At 37.8% G+C, this 23,638-nt stretch overlaps 1 protein-coding gene across 4 annotated transcripts in view; it reads right to left on the reverse strand.

The window, feature by feature from the left end:
* Positions 1-23,638, reverse strand: part of SOBP (sine oculis binding protein homolog) — a 268,830-nt gene that overhangs the window by 61,812 nt on the left and 183,380 nt on the right. For all 4 annotated transcript variants that reach the window (XM_077487161.1, XM_077487163.1, XM_077487164.1 and 1 more), the window contains one exon: positions 4,978-5,073. In XM_077487161.1, coding sequence (XP_077343287.1) covers positions 4,978-5,073 — 96 coding nt within the window. The remainder of the gene's footprint in view (positions 1-4,977; positions 5,074-23,638) is intronic.

A 23,638-nucleotide genomic window follows, 5' to 3' on the forward strand; every position in this document is an offset into this window, starting at 1 on the left:
TTCCTCCCCTGTGTATTGTTTACACAGGAAGGAGGAAGTGATGTCATTCTCCTCGGGGCGGTCTTTTTGACCGGACTACGAGGAGAAGAGTAAAAGTAAGTCTGCACGAACACTACACTGACATGTAGGTACACACAGGCACACAAACCCCCCCCGATCCCCCCCCCGCCCCCCCTCCCCCCCCAGTCACAGTGTCACTGATTGCATTGATCATTTCTTTACTGATCAATGCATTCAGTGTCAGTTGTGACAGTAAAAACTGTCAGGACAGTTAGTGTTAGGTCCAGGGTAGCCCCCTATCACCCCCCAATAAAGATTTAACCCCCTGATTGCCCCTAGAGTTAACCCTTTCACCCCCTTTTGCCAGTGTCACTAAGCGATCATTTTTCTGATCGCTGCATGTGTCGCTAGTGTCGCTAGGTAGCTAGTTATTTTTTTAGGTTCACCGCCAGGTTTTTATATCGCTAGGTACCCCGATATACTACCCAATAATGTTTTTAACCCCCTGATTGCCGCTAGTTAACCCTTTCACCCCCTTTTGCCAGTGTCACTAAGCGATCGTTTTTCTGATCGCTGCATTAGTGTCGCTACAGTCGCTAGGTAGCTAGTTATTTTTTTAGGTTCACCGCCAGGTTTTTATAGCGCTAGGTACCCCGATATACTACCCAATAATGTTTTTAACCCCCTGATTGCCGCTAGTTAACCCTTTCACCCCCTTTTGCCAGTGTCACTAAGCGATCATTTTTCTGATCGCTGCATGTGTCGCTAGGTAGCTAGTTATTTTTTTAGGTTCACCGCCAGGTTTTTATATCGCTAGGTACCCCAATATACTACCCAATAATGTTTTTAACCCCCTGATTGCCGCTAGTTAACCCTTTCACCCCCTTTTGCCAGTGTCACTAAGCGATCGTTTTTCTGATCGCTGCATTAGTGTCGCTACAGTCGCTAGGTAGCTAGTTATTTTTTTAGGTTCACCGCCAGGTTTTTATAGCGCTAGGTACCCCGATATACTACCCAATAATGGTTTTAACCCCCTGATTTCCGCTAGTTAACCCTTTCACCCCCTTTTGCCAGTGTCACTAAGCGATAATTTTTCTGAACGCTGCATCAGTGTCGCTAGTGTCGCTAGGTAGCTAGTTAACTAGGCTCCCAAAAAGTCCCCCACATGTGGTATCCCCGTACTCGGGAGAAGCAGCAGAATTTATTTTGGGGTGTAATTTGACTTCTGCCCATAGCATGTGTGAGCAATATATCATTTAGTGACAACTTTGTGCAAAAAAAAAAAAGTTTGTAATATTCCCGCAACTTTTGGCAAAATATAAAATATTCCATGGACTCAACATGCCTCTCAGTAAATAGCTTGGGGTGTCTACTTTCCAAAATGGGGTCATTTGGGGGGGTTTTGTGCTATTTTGGCATTTTATGGCCTTCGAAACTGTGATAGGTAGTGAGGAGTTAAATAAAAAATTTGCACCCTTAGAAATCCTGAAGGTGGTGATTGGTTTTCGGGGTGCCGTGCGCGACTAGACTCCCAAAAAGTCCCACACATGTGGTATCCCCGTACTCGGGAGAAGCAGCAGAATGTATTTTGGGGTGTCATTTCACACATAACCATGGCATGTGTGAGCAATATATCATTTAGTGACAACTTTTTGTAAAAAAAATTTTTTTTTTTTTTTTTTGTCATTATTCAATCCCTTAGGACAAAAAAAATAAATATTCAATGGGCTCAACATACCCATCAGCAATTTCCTTGGGGTGTCTACTTTCCAAAATGGGGTCATTTGGGGGGGATTTGTACTGCCCTGCCATTTTAGCACCTCAAGAAATGAGATTGGCAGTCATAAATTAAAAGCTGTGTAAATTCCAGAAAATGTACTCTAGTTTGTAGACGCTATAACTTTTGCGCAAACCAAAAAATATACGCTTATTGACATTTTTTTTACTAAAGACATGTGGCTGAATAAATTTTGCCCTCAATGTATGACTAAAATTTAGTTTATTCGATTTTTCTTATAACAAAAAGAAGAAAATATCTTTTTTTTTCAAAATTTTCGCTCTTTTTTCATTTATATCGCAAAAAAAAAAAATCGCAGAGGCAATCAAATACCATCAAAAGAAAGCTCTATTTGTGGGAAGAAAAGGACGCAAATTTCGTTTGGGTGCAATATTGCATGACCGCGCAATTACCAGTTAAAGCAGCGCAGTGCGAAATTGCAAAAAGACCTCTGGTCCTTAAGGTGTTTATTGGTCCGGAACTGAAGTGGTTAAACAACTGCTGTTCAAATGAGTTTGAAGGGCATTAAGGTGAAAACATATCATATCTAGTTTGTATGATGTCATTACAATAAAACTCATTAATTTAGAATGAAAAATATAAGAATACAACTTTATGCATTTCAATAAAACTGCATTGTTATATTTTGCTAAATTTTATTTTACAATATTTCACTGGTCTTAATTTTACAAAATGCCTCAATGTTGTAGAGAAAAACACATGTTCTACCTGCACGGAAAGGTCTATTCCATCAGGTTTCCCTGTTGCTAGGCAAAACCTCTCATAGGCTAACTTGCAGAAGGCTCCTCTGATTGGCCCATCTGTTGCTCCAAGTTTTAAAAAGGTGTCTCCATCCTGCTTCCATGCTTACTATAGAGTTAAACATATCTTCTGTGTTGTTTTGGTTCTGACCCAGATTCCTGACTTATGCCGCGTACACACGACCGGACTTTCCGACAGAATATGTCCAACTGAATCATTCTGATGCATAGTCTGATTGTGTGCGGGATAGTCCGATTGTTTTTCTTTAAAAAATTCAGACGGACCTAGAAATAGAACATGTTTCAAATCTGTCTGACAGACTCAATTCCTATCGGGAAAACCGTTTGTCTGTATGCTGGTCCGACGGATCAAATACGACGCAAGGGCAGCTATTGTCTACTGGCTATTGAACTCCCTTTTCTTGTCCTGTCGTAAGTCATCACATTCAAAACTTTCAAGCGACTTTAGTCCGTTCGTGTGTGGGCAAGTCTGTTCATTTGGAAGTCCGTCGTAACTCTGACGAAAGTCTGTCGGGAAGACTGTCGGACCTTTTCTGTCGGAAAGTCCAGTCGTGTGTACGTTGCATTAGTCTTCCATACAATTTTGGTGTGTCACTTTCTGATATTTAGGAAGATTAGGTCCTTTAGACTGTTATGGCTTTGATACGTAATAAAATATTTATTTGAATTTATTAGCTTCCTCCCATATTTGCCCACTACAGCCATAGTAGCCATCTTTTCTTTTCAAGGGGGCTGTTTTCGCTCTCTGTTTATGATCTCCCTTGGAAGGTATTATCTTTTTGTATGTTGATCGGTTCTCAGCCTTAGAGCTGGTGGGAACAGATGCAGTATCCAGCTAGGTAAATGTGATTCACAAAAAAGAGCAGATCCCATATTTCTCTTTTAATGGTTTTTCTATCCAAAAATAACTATGCCTGCATTTGTGTTTATAGGCCAGATATATACGTTGTCTTTTCTTGTATGAATGCATGTTTAAAGCAAGTCTGCATTTTTTTTTTTTGCTGCAAAATGATAACTTCTATATTATGCCAAGAAAAGAAAAGGAATCCTCTCTCTTTTATGTTACCTTTCAGTTCACACATTGAAATTGACTTTACAACATTAAGGGCCAGTTCACACTGATGCAATGTTTTTTTTTTGTCCACTGCAGAATCAAATTGCATGGGTGTTCACACCCATGCTATCCAATTCCTGTTCGAGTTTGCAGATCGCACTGCGATATGCAAACTGATTTGGGCATGTCATTAACTTTTACCTGACACTCCCAGCAGTTTGCATATGGCAGTGTGAACTGCCGCCGGGAAACATGTGATGCGGGAACCAGCAGTAGATTCGCAGGGTTCAAGCATTGCAGCAGTGTGAACCGGCCCTAATTCAGAATTTGGAAAAAAAACAAAGGAGTAAGTGTTTTTGCCTTTGAAAAGTGTATGTTCACTTTGTAAGTAAATAAGGTGAACCTATATCAATGGAATGACAGAAATAAAAAAATGGATTTTTGCTGGTATGTTTTTGGTTGATTGAAGTCAACACAACTTCACCTTATGTACTAAGATTAATCAACATTCACTTTATTAAGTGAACATTCTCTATTTCTTTAATGAATCAACATGTCTCATGTACCCAATCCAATCATTTACTTTAGGACAAGACTAAATATTGCTGAGATCCAATTTAGCTATAAAGCACATGGATATTATACAAGATAGAACGTATAACATAGAATATATCAATTGTATATATATATATATATTACTAATTTAAAGAGCAACTCCATCTAAAACATTCTTCTCCACTTTCTGTAGAATGGTGCAGCACCCAAACTGCCCCACCTTCCTATATAATTGAATTGTTGTTTTAAAAAAGTAAAATAATTTTAATTGTATTTTTTTATTCTTATGAGACTTTTATGCAGTTTTAGTCTGGTACTGCTATTTGTATTTCTATGGTTTGAGCTAATGTTGGGTGCCCATCGAGGGATGTTGGAGCTGCTTCGCTAGAACTATTTGGCTTGTTTGAAGTTTTCCTTCATCTGACCACACATGGAAGTTTAAAAATTCCCACTTCTTTGAGTATATTGTTCTGGAGTCCATTTCCCTATATGTCTGAGATAGGCCAAACTCCCTTTTTTCTTTATTAAAAAAACCTCTAGGTTACTTTTGTGACCTGCCCACATTAGCAGAGTCTCCATATTAACAGTCTAAAACAATTTGCTGTGCGTGGAGTGAGATGTCTCTGACTAGCTACTGGACATTTGTAAAGTCCTGGCATGGGAGCAAGCCCATCGCTACAAATCCTGAAAATGAGGAATGCATTTAGGTGGAGTTGCTCTTTAATCTATACCTTTACTTTAAGAAAATACAAGCATTTACACTGTGCTAAAGTAACAATCTCGACTTGTTTAAAAATGATTATTCTTACAAGTAGTTCGCAGTTATTCTTGAAGGCAAGTCTTGGAGTTTCCTTAGCATAGTGTTGCTGGGGAAAATTTTCACCATGTCCATCTTCATCTCTAGCCTGAAGGGAAATATAAGGGCCTATTTAGGGACTTGTAACAATAATACCTACAGTCATAACAAACTAAAATAAAAACAGAAAATAAAACAGTAAATGAAAAATATGGTATGTCATACAGCTATAGGAAGACCACTCATACTTTGGTTAGACTGGACATGTCATCATCTTTTAAACATCAGAAAATAATTTATCGAGCATGCTGTGGGCTTACTGGAAAACATGGAGCAGTGTGTACAAGGCTTGTGGGGACCTTAAAGCTATTCAATCAAATTTCCAAAACAATGACAAATACATCCTGATAGGTTAGTTCTTCATGTTTCACCTTTTTAATAATTAGTCCCATGTGAAAAACAGAACAGTAAATTTACATATTTTTTTTAGATTCTGCTCCCAAAAGCTTAATTTTGAAAAGAGGCATTCCAAATAAGGCAAATGTCAGCAAAGAGTTAACCTCATGCTAATAAGCAATTAAAATCCCATATGTAGATGAAACGTTAAGGTATGTGTATATGGGTATTATGTGTCCACCTTTAAAATTGAAAAATAAATTAGATAACAAAATACAAACCATCATTTTAATTTTGCTTCCAATACCACATGGGTATATAAGAAAATGTAGTACAGTAAAAAAAAAAAAAAAAAAAAACATTAAAAAAACATTAAAGATATTAATAGTTCATCATTATAAATTAGTGGTAACGCAAGTAGACATCTTGACATATCTACATTTGTTTTTTTGTTTACCATGCCCATTAATTAAATATAAACTAAGGGAATAAGCTCAGGGCTGTAAAAAAACCTTTTTTGTCATCAAACCAGGCTAGACATGACAAGAAATGATAAAATATATAACCAGTGGCATTTGATAAATATACAGTGTATATATATATATATATATATATATATATATATATATACACTATCTATATATACACACTACCCAATGCAAACATTTATTATATTGCAATATATATATATATATATATATATATATATATATATATATATATATATATATATATATATATACATACTGTACACACATTGGACTTTAGTACAAATAAGTCATTTTAATATGTTTTAAGCCTAACCATATTAAAGTGGTATTAAACCCAATGCAGACATTTATTATATTGCAGTTAACTAATTCTTAGATGTGATGGCTGCATTCGTTTTCCTTTTTAGGCTTTCTTTCTTTTGTTTTTCATCTGGTGATCCAGCCAGCGATTTTTTCAAAAGCACAAGCTATCTAGAAAAATATTACTTTACATGGAGGGAAACCCTCTACCACAGGCAGGGTCGATTAGAATGATTAGCTTTTATTTATTCATGTAATACCTTCATTCCCAATAGAAACAACTGGTGCTGTAACTGATTATGATGGTAAGTGTGAGATGGACTTTGGCTTCAATTTGTTAGTGTATTTTAATCTGCTAAAACATTTAACACTCCACCCCCCCCCCCCCCCAGACTGACAATGCCACTGTCTTCTCTGCCTCCTATGCTTATTCCTCCAGAGTTGTGACTGAGTAATACAGGTGGTATGTTACTGGCCAGATCACCAGGTAAAAACAGAGAGGGAAAAGGCAAAGAAAAGAAAACTGATGTAGAATCTTCTAACGATTGGTAAACCTGCAATATAATACATTTTTCGTTTTGGTTAATTACATGGGTGCAATAATTTTAGTTAAAGGCTAACTACAGGTTTAAAACACATTTGCTATATCTGAGGATACCAATTTTGCACATATATGTGTATGTTTATTAAAGTGCAATTTGTCCTGCCTTTACCAGCCAGGCATGGTTGTTCATTGTGTATAAAGCTCTCAGAGGAGAACCTGTTTATTATCAATATCACTTCTCTTTCCTGATTGAGAAGAGAAGTGAATTAAGTACACAGTGAATGGCTGCGATGTGTAGTAGAAGTGGGATTTGAGTTCATGATCTCACGAGATCAGGGGCTCAAATGCTCCTCAATGAAAAGTCAAATGTTAAAATTGACAAAGTGTTAAAAAAAAAAAAACATGTGTTAATAAATGACATGCAATAGATTCTTTAGTAATTCACCTTCAATGCTTTTGTTTACATTCATTATCATCTACTCTATGCAAATGTGTTGGCAATCTTTCTATGTACTGGAGACTACCCTTGGAAAATGAGCAGCTAATGCAGGAAAATCCAGACAGCCATTGTATCTGGATACAATGACAGCTTAAATCAAAAATTTGCCTAACAACCTACACCTCTTAAATAATCTTATATCTTGTTTAGAGTAGGGAATGTGTCCCACTGGGGGGATTTCCCTTCACTTCCTACCCAGAGACACAGCAGGAAACGAGAGGAAATCTCTCTAAAGCAAGGACATCCTTTTTTTTTTTTTTTAGAAAATGCATCTCCTTTTTTAAGTTGTGGATAAAGTAGTAAAAGGTTTAGACCCTCTACCAAGTTTTTAATACTTTCTGTGTTCCCATTGAGCATATTCACCCTCTATTTGTACTGGTGACCATTGTTAGCACAACAGAAAGTGAGGAGTGAGCTGTCCTCAGAACAAGAGGTGAGGTTATATTTTCCAAAATATACCTTCATTTCAGGGATATCTATCTTAGCCCTTGTACACACGGTCGGACATTCCAATGGACAATGTCCGATAGGACCGTGTTGTCGGATAATCCGACAGTGTGTGGGCTCCATCGGACTGTTTCCGTCAGAGTATCCGACGGACCAAGTTTTCCAGTTGGGCTATACAATTTTCCGACAACATGATCCGATCGGATTTTGTCCGATCATGTGTAGAGAAATCCGATCGGACAAAGTGCTACGCATGCTCAGATCAAATTCCTAGACCAAAGCTATTGGCTACTAGCCTGAACGTAGTCCCATCCTAACGAAATAACGTCATCACGTTAAGTACGATCGGATTTTCTGACAACTTTGTCCAACTGTGTGTATGCAACAGTTTCGGACAAAATCCGACGGATTTGGTTGTCGGAATGTCCGACCGTGTGTACAAGGGCTAAGAGGGGAATGTCACACACTTTGGGAGATTTCTTCTAACTTTCTGTTATGTTGCTGGGACAGGAGTGAAGGGAAATGTCCCGAATGGTACCCAGAGGGCAAAAAATAACCTGATAGGAGTTTTACCCCTTCTCTAAACTTTAAAGTGGAACTTTACCCAAAAGGGGAAGTTTCACTTGTTTACATCCTCCCACCTCCACTGCCAACTTTGGCGCTTTTTGGGGGTAGCTGGTACTTGGTTTTGACGGGTACCCGCTCCCACTTCCGGTCAGATCGCAATGGCAATCTTTGCCCGAGTTTGGCCCCCTCTCCTTCTCCCTTGCACCCTTCTGCGCCATCACATGTACCAGAAGACTGCATGACCATTGACATGTCCTAGAAGCCTGCGTGATCATTCATAAACATCCGGGCGCCTTGCGCATGCGCAGTTCCCTTATGCAGGATACTGGTGCCTGCTCCCGAAGCCAATTAAAAATCATTATAACTCAACTCAATCATTATAAATCAAATCAATTTATAATCAATCATTATAAATCAACTCAGGTGAGCACATTGCTGAATCCCTGGACCATTAAGAGTCCTTATCTTCAAAGTTTGCAGTTACAGTTTTTGTAGCTGCTGACTTTTAATTTGTTGGGGGGAGACTGGAACTCCTCTTTAAGACATTAAAAGTGCACATGTGATATTATTGCATGCTTTTTTGTCATACATGTTAGTTAGCACCTTCAGTGCTATTGCAGCTTAATATATCAGAGCCAGCGTCTTAAATAATGTTTTTACAAATTATATTGATAATGTGAAGCACAACTAAAAACAACTTCCATAAAAATAGTGGAAGGCTTGGTATTCAATATTCACCATCGTTTAATGTACGTAAAGTAATGGCTGATGTAGAAGAAGAATTAGGGCTGCTGACATGTGCTGAAAAACATATAATGGTAGGAGGTATGAACCTGTCAACAACATTAAAGCTTCATTAAAAATTCACAAAAAAAAATCTTTTATGATTATATGTGACACGGCACAACCTACTTTTTATATATATTATTAATTAGGAAAGCTTCAATTTAAACTGTAGCATTAACTGGGTCAATTAAGCTTGCTGTTTGACAGGGAGTTTTTAACATTTTCAACCTGCTTTGCTTCCCCTTGCAGAATGATGACATAAAATGTACAGGTGAGTGAAGACGTGTTAGCAACATACTCATTAAAATGTTCATTGCAGTGACATTTGCACTCTGCTCTCCTCTTATTTAAAATAACTGCTCTGCCCCTTGCTCTCCCTCTCTCTCTTTTTTTTTTTTCCACCGGTTAAAAAAAAAAAGATCACAGCTGAGCTGTCTACAGCCCATATGGTTTGCATATTATTATGTATATTCCAAATGCACTGGATTAAAATTATGGCTTTTTGGAACCTGGCCAATTCATTTAGGAAAAATACCCAAGAGCCAAAGAAAAATAATGAATTGAAAGGATGCAATTTATAAGTGGGTGGGTGGTAAAATCATTCAAGAAGCAGCAGGTAGGGTGAGTGTGCTGTTCACCGGGACATGTTTACTGTGCCTGGCTCAAAACTGTTGGCATCACACATTAGTCATTCAGAAATGAAGCAGGAGTATCCCCAGGAGCGCAAAGACCCCAGTGACAAGCTGAAGTGTGGTGTTTTATAATGATCCTTCATCTAGTAATCACAAAGCCCATACTGTGACTCGAACAATCATGTGTAAATTCAGGGTATTGCAGCAGGGTCACACACAATCATGTGCGGAACTGTCCCTCAATGCCACCGATTTACTAAAACGAATAGAAGTTCACCAAGGCCAATGTACTGGCTTTAAATGCCCCATCATGTGCAGAGGGACAAAAACCCATGCATACGATTGGATAATTACTGTTTGTATCTTAAAAAAACATACTGAAATAAAATAAAAAGAATTGTTTCTATCTTGCTTTCAACATACACATGAATGAAACACGCATATTACAGAATAAATTAAAGTGTTTTTTTTTGCTTTGGTAAATTAGCTAGATATTACATTTAAAAAAAATATGTATACATACATTTTTTTTAACTGCAAATTCCTGCCATCATAGACTCAATTCAGAAGTGTATACACCAGGAAAATGATACTTATTTTCAGACAAGTGACATTTCTTTTCAGCTGAGTCCAATGAGATTTGTAAATAACATTTACATGGCTAAAAGATTGTACAAATCTTCTAATATCACATTTGTTTCACCGGTTTCTGGACTGTTTGGGATTTTCTTGTAGTTCCATAGCCCCAGCTAAATCAGGATTTGTTCTCTAATCTACTGAGGATCGCTAAAGTGATAGCTCATCTCTAGGGTGACTGAAGGTTTAATTTGCAGGAAGAACAACTAAACTTCCTTGAGTCTACTGGTAAATGTAGGCTGGCCATATACTTGAAATAGTGTTTGGAAGGTGTGACTGCCATACATATGGATGGTGACGTGTCCCATATATTATGGGATCATCATGCTAAAATGCAGACCTACAACATATTGTAAGGGATCATCATGCTAAAATGCTCTGTCCTGTATTGATTCAATATGGGATACAGTTTGCTCCATTTGTTTTTGCACGGTAATGCAGCCTATTAACCTCTGCCAGCCAACATGTAAATATCAACAATGTGTAGTTAAAGACATTATATGTTGGCCCTGTGACTGAATCATTCATGCGCTCTTAGTCAAATCATTGACAAACACTCGGTTGTCATGGCAGCCATAGGCGGGGATGGACAGAGCCTGCAACCACAGAAGCTGTTTACTGGTTCCATAACATAGCTATCTGGGTTTCTGGTATCCCCAGGAACTCTGCAGAAAATTGAAAGCAAAATGTAGACACCTGGAGATTCCTAGAAATAGGAGGTAGTCAGCCCTCGATGCCAAGTCAATGGCATCCAGAGATGATAAAAAGGAGACGAAATGTATTATTTTTTAAAATAAATTTTGTCTCCCTTTTATCATCTCTGGGTCCCATTGACTTGGCAATTATTTTCCTACATTAACCCATCGAGCGCTAACTACCTCCTATTTGACTGTATGTTACATTTCCAGATGTCTGTCTATCTATCAATTGATTTGCCCTCATGTTATGATCCACGGTTTAGCACTTGAGGGTTTTTCTCTTTTTGTTACTACCTGGAGATGCCTGCTACTTGCAGTTAGTGAGTTTTCTACTTTCACCAAAGAAGTGGAAAACCGTAGACTGTGGCTATGTAACAAAAGATTTTAAGGATGGCCAATGAAAACAAGCAGAATTGTTGAACAGTGTTAGTTCTGGAGCTGCTTAGGAGTGTTAGGAAAACAAATGATCTTTAAGGTTGTGACACCTCTTGTAGTAACATTAGAAGAGTGGCAAGTACAGAAGTTTTCTGATTTCTGACTTAGAGTGGAAAACTTTGTTACCCCACAAAACTGTGTGATAACCGCATTTGGTTTAGTTTGATTTCCAACAACTTTATACATAGTCCTTCTATGTGTACAGTAATTGCTGCTTAAACAGTAATAATTTAAGATGTAGGTCTTCCCATAGACCCAGTATAGTGAGAATGGAATCAATTGTATGGCAGCTCCCACACTGCCCTACTGGCAACAGCTGACAGCCAGAAAGGACCAGGTGCAGCATCAAATTGTAGGATCAAGATGTAAATAAATAAAGGCCAGAAGTTAAGATAGATAGGAGAAAAGCGAATTTGGAGAACCAGAAATCCAAGGCAGGTAATATGCAATAAAGTAGTAATCATTAATCAGAATTTTATTTATCTCAAAACCAAGAACAAAAGATGAGAACTGGACTTCCAAGGACAAGCTAAGTTGTGCCCAAAAGCAGAAGAGAAGTAAATAAACAAAGTCACAAAGTCAAGGCAGCAGATGACGTCACCCATACTGTCCCTCCTCTACACTGAAGCTGGTGCTGGCACCAAATCATGCGACCAGACCATAGTGACTTCAAAATGTATTCCAATAAACACCACTCTTCATCCACTGCCCTTCTATAGAGCTCCTCTCCAGTGTCCTGCCAAGTTGTATGTTGGCAACCACCAGCTCTACAGACTGAGAGATTCAATTTTTAGCAAAGAAACACTTAAAAAATTTCTCAAAGTGAGTGTCCAGAGAAGAGGCAGAACCAGGTGATCTTGTCGAACATATAGTAAAAAAAAAAAAAATACAACTAACACTAAATGAACAAAAGGTAACTATCCTAAATACACCAAAGAAAAAATGAATTCACCTAAGCAGATCAACATCTGAAATTGAGACCTACAACTTTGGAAAACTATAGTAACTGCAAAAATCTGTGCTTTGCAGCAAAATCAATTTGGTCAAAATCAGTCTGCTCCTCCCTACTGTTTAGTATGAGGAACATAAGCAAAGACACCAATGATTACAGGTGCTGTGGACCTAATATTTCTCAAAAAGAAAATCCTGATGATAAACTGCTAAGTGAATTATGCTACAGCAGAACTAAATTAATTGCTACAGAAGAGAAGGTTCATGCCCCCTTCTCCTCCAAGCTTTACTGTGCTGGGTAGCAGAACTGTGTAAATCTCAGGACTGGGTGGACAGAAATACAAATCCTTTGGCATGTAAAGCAGCTCTCATATACTGTATGTGTTGCATCTGTATATGAGCTGTTTGCCTGGAGTTTAGCTCACAATTAGATCTAGATCACTGTTTTTGGCTTAGAGCTACTGTATAATAAATAATTGGATATCATTGTAATAATTCGAGAACAGAAACATACTAATAAATACATGGTCTGTATTGAATGAATTTTAGTAAAACTGAAAGTCACATGCAGGCATTTTCGGAATGTGCCCGATACTATAATGAAATCAAATTTCTCCTTGTCAAAGGATATTTTCTTTGAAAACACAGAATTATTGTCTATGCTGAAGGAGTTTCTGCTGGATGAAATGATAATTGTGGTCTGTTTTGTTCAAATGATACAGCATATGATTGACGGAGGTCAGTAAAGCCTGAAATAACAAATGTGAGTAAACAGCTTATCTGCATGTGCATATATTGGTATGTATAATTGCTAATGTCTTTGTTGAATACATAGTCATCACAGCCAGAAGAGTACCTTTACTGAAAATAGAATCTAGTCCTATTTTTTTCAGCAGAAGAAATGTTGTTCACACTTGCATTTGCCATAATTTGTAGGTAATTTGCTGCTTTTTTGTGATAGTGGTTGTTTTAAATTCACATTATTTCCCCATTATTTTGTCTTTAAAATTAATTTTGCATTGTGTGCAGAAAACTAACAAAATAAGCAAGGTATCCCTTCAGTTTATTTGAAGTTTAATAAGCTGCACATAGCACAGCAGAAATATATGAATAAGAATAGTCTAAGGCAGGCCATACATGGGTCGAATTTCGAAAGAATTTTCCTTCAAAAATCTTATCTAAGAATTTATCTTAAAATTTTGCACCATTAGTGGGCTGCAGCAACAGCAGATTTTCATGCGGCCATCAAATTTGAGTAATCGGCCATGTTGGAATTTTTTGGGAAAAACTAATGATTTTCTAATCAATGATGGGAGGATCATGCAGAAAATGTAATCAAAAAAGAAATGCACATGTGCAAGAAAAGAAAATTCCCGGAAAGGAAACAAGATTCCCAGCCACGAAAATTAATCTCTGTAGCAACATGAGGTGAAATTGAAGGCTTGGTTGGCCGAATTTTGAAATGCACCATCGGATCATAAAACACACAAAATTTCCCATTTTCAAAAGAAAATAATTTCGAAATTCAACTGTGTATGGCAAGCCTAAAGCCTCGTACACATGATGCAAAATCCAGAAGGGGATTGTCGTTTGACAGGCTGTTGTCCGAAATTCTTACTGTTAGTACGCTCCTTTCGACAATTGTTTTCGGTCAACAAATGTTGGATGACCGGCTAGTACATTTTTGGCAAACGACGGCTCCACGTCTGATTTTCAGATGGTCAGTACACAAATCCATCACACAAAAGTACAAACAGGGATGCTCGGAATCAAGGAACGACTGGGAAGAGTTTGGTCTTGTAAACTACTGTTCGCAATCTAGAATTAACATTCGTGACACGGCAATTGATGAAATGTCAAAATTCTCATCTTCTTTAATGGGATAATAATAAAGCTGCTTTGCCATGTAGTTATGCCAAACGCATTTTAAAAGGCATTTGTTTTTTATGATCTGAAAATCACAAATTAACCTCCCTAGCGATAATCCCGAGTCTGGCTCGGGCTGGGATTTCAGTACCATAAGCGGTAATCCCGAGCCAGACTCGGGACCGCATCGCTGGATACAGGGAGGACACAGGGAGAAGTTACTTACCTTGTCCCCTAGATCCAGCGATGTCCTCCCCGCTGTGTGTGCAAGGTGTCCTCCTCTCAATTCACACAGTGCCCGAATGCCACCGAGCTCCGTTCCCTGCGATGTTACGACGCACGGGAGCGGAGATCGGTGCCAAATTCATAAAAGTAAAACACACAAAACACACACCCTTTGTCCCTAGTGGTCTGTGCAATGACCTGCATGCACTTTTATATTATAAATACAGTTTTTCTGCCTGGAATTTGGAGATTGTCCATAGCAACCAAAAAGTGTCCCTTTATGTCAAAAGTGATTTTAGACCAACTAGAAAACAGTGATAATAAATTATAATCACTTGCAGAATTGAGCGATAGCGATTTGTGGGGAAATTCGTCATCAAACACTAAATTTAATGACAGCGACAATTCTGCAAATGAGCAAATTTCTGTGTTTTTGGATTTGATTACATTATTGAATAATTTTTATTATTATTTATTATATTATAAACTTTATCATACCCGGGATGTCTGCTAGACTCTGGTTTGAACAGATTTAAGAGCGTTATTCCTAAGAATTACAGGACTACTAATATAAAACGCCAAATATCCATGCAAAATAATTGTACCGCTTTCAGCACCTAAAACCAGAACTAATCATACCGCCAGGGAGGTTAACGTTCACCAAACTTCTACTTACATGAAATTAGCAGAAGGGGCACAAAGGGTGGTGCTTAAGAAATTAATTTGCTCTTTATACTCTCATAGTACGTCACTACGTTCGTGTTTGTCAAAAGATAGCAGATAGTATGCTAGACAAAATTCTGCACACGTCCTTTTGACACAAATCAAACGCTCGGTCGCCCAACAATCAAACCGTGTTTGCGAGGCTTTATACTCATGCAGTCGCCACAAGTGATGGTGTGGTGGCAGTCACCTATGAAATGCAGATACTAAATCCAGCTTCATTGATGATGTCTATTCCAATTTAATTACAATGTGGAAAATACAAGTCTGTGGCATGTAACAACTTGGGGCTCTCATGCAAAATATTGTGAGCTACATGCTGTACTGCAAATGTAAGAACAATGAGCAAATTTGCACTAAATGCAGTAGCAGTTGCGTGTTGCATTTACCGCAAACAATATACACAGGTTTGAAGATGAATGACTTCGGCTCCGAACCGCTCTGAGTGTGACTGGTGCTCCGCACCTCTGGCTAAATGCGGTACTGCACACCCCATTCGCTTGAATTCTGCTCGTTTTGCGAGACAACACTCGCAAACCGAGTCAGAATTTAAAAAAGAAAGTTGCTCGTCTTTCAAAAGGCTCGATAACTGCGTTACTCGTAAACCAAGGTGCCACTGTATTTGAAAAAAAAATGTTTTTAGGTCCATGTACAAATGTACAAAAATTCAACACCATATAAAGTTTGCATACAAACCCAACCTGCTTAGTAGTCAGTGCTTAAACACTTTCCCCTCCCCCCTCCTTACCTGTTCCCTGGTTCATTTTTTATTCCCTGTGTGGGTAATATCTGACTATCCATACTGCTAAACTTTATCTGTTTACATTATGCTTGTATATTTTTTTCATTATGTGTTTTTGTGTTTTATCTGATCATTTGTCTTATAGATTACTCCTCCTGTCGAAGCGGTGTTTGTACCTTGAAACTAGTAGATGACTGGTTAATCTATGAGAAACATTCCATGAACAGATATCTCTTGGGGAAACCTTTGAGAATTTGTACATTGTTTATTCAAAGCATTTTAATGTAATTTATGTATGTCTTTTTTATATGTAATAACTGGATACATTTTTATCTAAGAATTACTTTTTTGTTAATCAGTACCGCGATAGTCCACCACAAACTTTGTAGGTTAAGTATATATTTGGCCAGCTTCAGCAACTGTCCTCACGCTCTTACCCCTCCCCTTCTTCTCCTATATAGTTTTTGGAACATGGTACTATTTTATGCCTAGGTTTATGCCTTATTACTTGAGGCTATACTCAAAAATTCTCTTTACACTGATGGTCAGTTGTATGAAGGTTCATAAAGCACTGGTCACAGTGTAGTTACTCGCCTAAGTGAACAGAAGAGAAGCTTCCTTTCCAATGATCAGCATCAAAGCTATGAGGCTACTGTTGGATGAGGATCATTTCCGCTCAGGAACTAGGAAAATGACGGTATAATACGAATACCGGTCAGGCCCCTGGTACAGATATATAGCAAATGAGAGCTCTGATGCCCACTTCTCTTGCCCCAAAAGCCCCCACCAGGCCCCTTAGTTCTACCAGTTGCTGTGCTACAACCATTTGTAGGCCCAATACACAAGTAAAGCCCCTTTCACACTTGCGACTTGTCCTGCAACTTGGGACTGCAAAGTCACATGACAAGTCGTACCCCATGCTTTCCAACAGGTACCATTCATATCTGTGCTAGTCCCTGTACTACCTTGGTCTGACTTTGATGCGAGTTGTCCATATTCCTCAAGTTTACACAGTTTTCCCTGAAATTGCATCAAAATCACTGTAAAATTGCGGCTAAATCATGCAGCTTTCAAGTCGCGTCAGTGCGAAAGGGACCTCAATGGCACAAATCTGCCATCGCATGATTTCTCTCCAGCATGTCAGTCCCAATTTGAGCCGCGATTTCAGAGATATCTGTGCAGGTTTCTGAAAATTGTAGCAGCCTGAAATTGTAAAAAGTAGTACAGAAACGACTTTTTTAAATCAGTGTGATGCCACAAATGCAGTGTTGCACTGATTAGAACGATGCCATTGCAGGCTATTGCCGCCGATTTGACATGCGCTTTGAGATGTCAAATTGTACCAATGTGAACCAGGACTCCTGGTAGAATTCTTGAGGCAATCAATATCCAATTAAAAAGGGAAAACATAATTGATTGGATGAATAAGCACAAAGACTGGAGATAGATGGACATTATACTGTATAGGCACAAGTTCACCAGAAACATTATAATACTTTTCCTTCTACAAAGCAGTGCAGGGGGAGACTAGAGAATAAATCACAAGCATAAAGTTAAGTAAATTGAAAAAAGAATTAGCACTATTATTGTGTACAACTTGTGAGTGTTCATAAAAGAAGAACTCCACTAGGCATTATTTGAAAGACTATATAACATTACGCTATTTAAAAAAATATGTCAACAATAATGAGAAAAATAATCTAAACATTTTCCCTATCGCTGTGATAATTTAATCTGGAGCGTAAACTGTATTTCCTGTGGCTGGTCACTACTTTCCCACAGCATAAAACAGCATAGTAGAAAAATATAACACTAGGCACAGATAGATTAGACAGCCATAGAGGGCCACCAGTATATAATATCCTTCACAAGCAAATAATGCTTGCTTGCTTGCTCATACAGCTATGCTATAATGGACAATATAACTATAATGGCTATTGCATATGAGTCATCTGGGCTGATTTACTAAAGGAGTTGAGAATCTTCATTGCTTCAAGTGATGGGGTGACAATGCTGCTGCACTATAAAATATAAAAATGCAGCAATTTTCTTAATAAACTAAAGTGCACATAAAGTCCATTTTCCTTTGTGAAGGAAAACACACAGTCCTTGATAGGGTGAGCAGGAACAGAGATCCTGATTAGAAACCGCCACCTCCACCATCAACACACACAGCCTCTTACCAAATAAAGTTGACCACCCTATTACAGAAGGCTGAACACACACAGTAATAATCCTCAGCTAATCCATCAAATGTGGTTCCTTCTAGACTTGTGCACAACGGAAAATTTTGTTTAGTTTCGGTTCATTGTCATTTGTAAAATACATAATTTCGTTCTGTTATATTCGTTATGTTACGCTAATACGTTTTCGGATAATTCGTTGTTATTCGTAGAGTGTCGATATTCGTTATACTGAATCTTGAATCATGTCGAATTCATTTGTTATATGCGCTATAATTTTGTTCGTATTCGTTGAAATTCAATATTTATGTATGTATATACATTCGTGATAATGATTCGTAGTTTGGAAAGTCGTTTGTTTATTGAATCTTTTAACATACACAATGACGTCTCTTCTCCTCGGCTCAAATACAATACAACATCCTTCTAACTCAGTTCTCAGGAATGCACTTTGCTAGTAATCCAACCTCCAGCACAAAATGAATCAGCTAATTGGACTATAAGATTTACTTTGAGCTGACCTTTTGTTTCATTCGATCTTTAACGAATTACCGAATCATGTCGAATTCATTTGTTATATCCGATATAATTTCTTTTGTATTCGTTGTAATTCATTATTTTTTTATTCGGACATTCGAACTAGGCTTGTGCGATTCTATTCGTTACGAAACGAACTGCACAAGCCTAGTTCCTTCCAGATTCAGATAATCATGCAGAGAAGTCTCTAAGATATGCAACCCCAATTGAGGTCACAGGAATGCTGCTGCACTGCTACTGAACTCAAAGCAGTCACTGTATGTCTTCCCTATGTAGATAGAGCCTGCTTGCAATACAATGGGATGCGATGTTGCCTGCAGTTGCAGGCTATCAGCATTGTCACAGCTGATTCACAATCCTGAAGTGTGTGGAAGGTAGGCATATAAGACACAAAAGAAAGATGATTTGGCTCAGTCAGGGAAGGTAAAATATATTTACATATATATATATTTTTTTATTAGGTACCTAGATTTAGGGACTGATTGGACTGTCACCCAGAAGCGTTCAGTTGCGTTGCAAGCAATAACATACTGCAACCCACACAACTCAACAATACTGAGATTTGCTTAAAACCCAGAGCAAACAGTAGACTGTCAATCTACTCTGAGAGTCTTAGAATATGATTAACACATAGGTATTACATATATAGTTATTTTCTTATTGCCTATCTACATGAGAATAATTGCTTTTGATTATTAGCCGCTGGTGACAGCACATTGTCTAGTCAACATGTGAAGTATTATAAGGACAGTCCCAATGAAAGGCTAATTTATAATTAAAGTAAATGTGCATGTGTTACTATAGCAACCTTCATAGTGTGCATGAACTGACTGTGAACTATGTTATGAACTTTCTATGAAGAAAATGGGTGCAACAAATGTATTGTTTATTCAGCACCATGGACAGAGACCTGTGGGATTACTTATTGAAAGCACATATCCAGATTCTGGTACAGAGTACCTATGCAGAATTGAATTCACTTAAATTACATATGAGATAGGATATAGTTGGAAAAGGTACCTGAACATTTTCTGTGTAAAAATATTACTAGCCAGGATATGATTGAATTTTCTCAAACTTGACCCAATAAAGAAGTTGAAATTTGAGAAAACAAACAAAAAAAAAGTAGTAATGTTGGAAATTAATCATAACTAATATAGCTTAGCAACTGTCTATTTTAGATCCTTCTCTATGTTTAGGTTTGTGGAATTTTTGGTCTATTTTAATTAAATCATCAAGAGAAGCCTTTCTCTACCTTAATACCATATAGGAACCCTTAAGATAATGCTTCAGGCTTTGGGGAACGCCAACTAAAAATAAGTAATTGGGGGTTAGAGGGAAGAATGTCTTCCACATTGGTGGTCAGTGAAAGGCATGCTTTTTTTACAATAGTAATTAGAATGCTACCCTTGCAAACAGCTAAAAAGATCTCTTGTGTCATTCTGTTGGTGCTGCTAAGTGGTGTTGGATCCAGAATTATGAAGGGACCACCAGGTAAGAGGTCAATCAACCACAGTTCAAAGAACCCCTAGCATCCTCTGGAGGAACCCTGGTTGAGAATGGCTGTATTAGAGTGGTTATTACATTTTCACAATGTTATTCATTAAATGGAATGCAGGCAGGCAAGATCATATTTGGGTTCAGAATAGCTGACAACAAAAGATAACAGTCACTTCCAGCGCTCAGAGGTCCTCTGTTGGAGAAAGCAGAAAAGACAATGGCAATTTCAAAATTGGGTGGATGCAGCCTTCCTCAGATGGGGTAATCCGAATTGATGCTACAAAACAAACAAAGAAGGAAGGTGCACGCACCTAGTGCATTACCAAACAACATTAATTTGTATATTTAAAAAGATAAAAATGGGTACTCACTAAGTGCAACTGACAATTAGTCATAGGACCACACATTGCTAGGCAGTAAGGATGCACATATGCCATTCACATCAAGGAGTGATCTGACATGTTTTCGGGGGCGCACTCCCTTCCTCGGAGCTAGACTAGCAGCATTTTGTGAGTAACCATTTTTATCCTTTTTAATATTTAAATAAATGGAATTTGGTAATGCACTAGGTGCATGCGCCTTCCTTCTTTGTTTTTTAGCTGACAACATCTGAGCTATACAATGCTCTCTCTGACATACCAAAATTACAGGAAGTGTATTTACCATTTCACTGCTGAAACAAAGCCTAGCTGAACAAGTTGGACTTAGAATTTAGTTACTCTGCAAAGTTGCTCCAGAATCTGTCTAAAGGCATCAGGGCAGTAGATCGCAGTGGAGGGGGAACAGAGGAGGAAGCATGGGGGGATTAGACAAGCATAGGGGGAACTGTTGAGGCATTAAGGAGTGGAGGAGACATCATAGGAACCAAGAAGACAATGGGGCAACAAAGGGTGGACAGTGGTCAGTGGACTGTCATCTACTGATAATTGCCATTCATGAATTGGTAAGGGTCGCAAGGGTTACTGAGCCAGCCTGCTGCAAACAGTTCTGCTCTGACCTAACTTTTACATCTGTGGCAGTAAAAGGGTTAATGACAAGAAAAAAAAACTATAATATCTATCAACCATGGAAGTCACAGCTGAAAGTATATTTAATTTTTAACCAGTAAGTTACTGTACTTGTTAATGCAAGTAAGCAAAAGTAGGTGCCGCAACCTATAGCATCAGTCACTGTCACTAACCAATAGAGTTACAACAAACTAAAATGTAAGTTATACATTATCTGCACTTTCTTCACATTATCAGTGCACATTTCACAGACATGAAATAAACCTCACATTATTGTTTTTAAAATATGTACTCTCAAATAAATCACCCACAGAAACAATTTTATAAAAAGGTATCAAATGTCAGATAATATTACATGAAGCCTAGAAATGCATTAGTCTGAAAAAGGTTGTTCTCTCTCTAAATATATGTTGGTGGGCTCCCAGAATTTCTGGCAATGTGATGCCATGGATCACAGTGTGTGGTGAAATGCTTTGCTACAGTTGGCTGCATGCACACATCCTGCATTATCAGACAACACAGCTGTACCGTGCATAAATTCTCTGTAGGCTCAACACCATAGAAAAAGGAAGCAATCATTTCAAATTAAACAAATGTAACTCAGTAACAAGTATAGTGACTTTAGAATAGATATACTCTATTTTAGCTTTCTTTATTTTTATAAAATGCATTCTATTTTGTGCTTAATAAGCTCTGCATGATTTAATCACTCAGCAAACACAGTAAGCCTAAAATTATTTCTAAAACTCTAACATTTGTATTTTCTGTCTCTGAAATTCAGTATCAATCTAAGCCTAAGCTTTAACAGGTCTTTAAAAAAAACAATATTTTTATGGAGTTTATGGAGTAGAATACCTAACATAACCCAATAGAATTGGGGGGGAGCTATAATGACCTGAAATACAGCAGTCCTAATATATGTCACCCTAGATAATGGGATATGAGTGCTTTTTGTATCTGTACTGGTTATATATATATATATATATATATATATATATATGTATATATGTATATATATATATATATATATATATATATATATATATATATATATATATATATATATATATATATATATATATATATATATATATATAGTTAGGTCCATATATATTTGGACACAGGCACAATTTTCATACTTTTGGCTCTGTACGCCACCTGATTAAAATTAAAACTAAACAATCTGAATTAATTTGAAGAGCAGATTTTCAGCTTTAATTTAAGGGGTTGAACATAAATAGCAAGTACAAATTTGAGGAACTGCAACCATTTTTATACACAGACCCCCATTTTCAGGGGCTCAAATGTAATTGGACAAATATAATCATAAATAAAATGTTAATTTTTAAGATTTTTTTGAGAATCCTTCACTGGCAATGACTGCCTGAAGTCTGGAACCCATGGATATTACCAAAAACTGGGTTTCCTCCTTTCTGATGCTTTGCCAGGCTCTAACTGCAGCTGTCTTCCGTTGTTCTTTGTTTGTGGGTCTTTTTGGCTTTTAGTTTTGCCTTCAGCAAGTAAAACGCATGCTCAATTGGGTGGAGATCAGGCGATTGACTCGGCCATTGCAGAATATTCCACTTCTTTTCCTTCAAAAGCTCCTGGGTTGCTTTTGCCACGTGTTTTGGATCATTATCCATCTGTACTGTGAAGCGCTGTCCAATCAACTTTACTGCATTTGGCTGATTCTGGGCTGACAGTATATCTCTAAACACTGGAGAATTCATCTGGCTTCTTTTATCTTCTGTCACATCATCAATAAACACCAATGACCCAGTGCCACTGGAAGCCATGCATGCCCATGCCATCACACTGCCACCACCATGTTTTACAGATGACGTTGTGTGCTCTGGATCATGAGCTCTTCCAAGCCTTCTTCACCCTTTTTTAACCCGTCATTCTGGTACAGAATAATTTTAATTTCATCCATCCAAAGAATGCTTTTCCCGAACTGGTCTGGCTTTTTTAGTTGTTTTTTGGCAAAGTCTAATCTGGCTTTTCCATTCTTCAGGCTTATTAATGGTTTGCACCTTGTGGTGAACCCTCTGTATTTGGTCTCTTGAAGTCTTCTCTTGATTTTAGACTTTGACAATAATACGCCCACCTCCCGGAGAGTGTCCTTCACTTGTCTGGATGTTGTGAATGGGTTTTTCTTAACCATAGAGAGGATTCTGCGATCATCGACCACTGTTGTCTTCCGTAGACGTCCAGGCCTTTTTATGTTGCTGAACTCACCAGTACATTCTTCTTTCCTCAGAATGCACCAAACTGTTGCTTTGGCCACTCCTAATGTTGCTGCTATCTCTCTGATGGATTTTTTTTTTTTTTTTTTAAGCCTTACAATGGACTTTTTCACTTGCATGGACAGCTCCTTTGAACGCATGATGTAGATTCACAACAATAGATTCCAAATGCAAATACCACACTTAAAATAAACTCCAGATCTTTTACCTGCTTAATTGATGAAGAATAGTAGCCCACACCTGGCCGTAATCTTAAGAGCTGT

This window comes from Lithobates pipiens, unplaced genomic scaffold (assembly GCF_037356315.1).
Source record: "Lithobates pipiens isolate NorthernLeopardFrog02 unplaced genomic scaffold, aLitPip1_a1.2 Scaffold_18, whole genome shotgun sequence".
Taxonomy (NCBI): domain Eukaryota; kingdom Metazoa; phylum Chordata; class Amphibia; order Anura; family Ranidae; genus Lithobates; species Lithobates pipiens.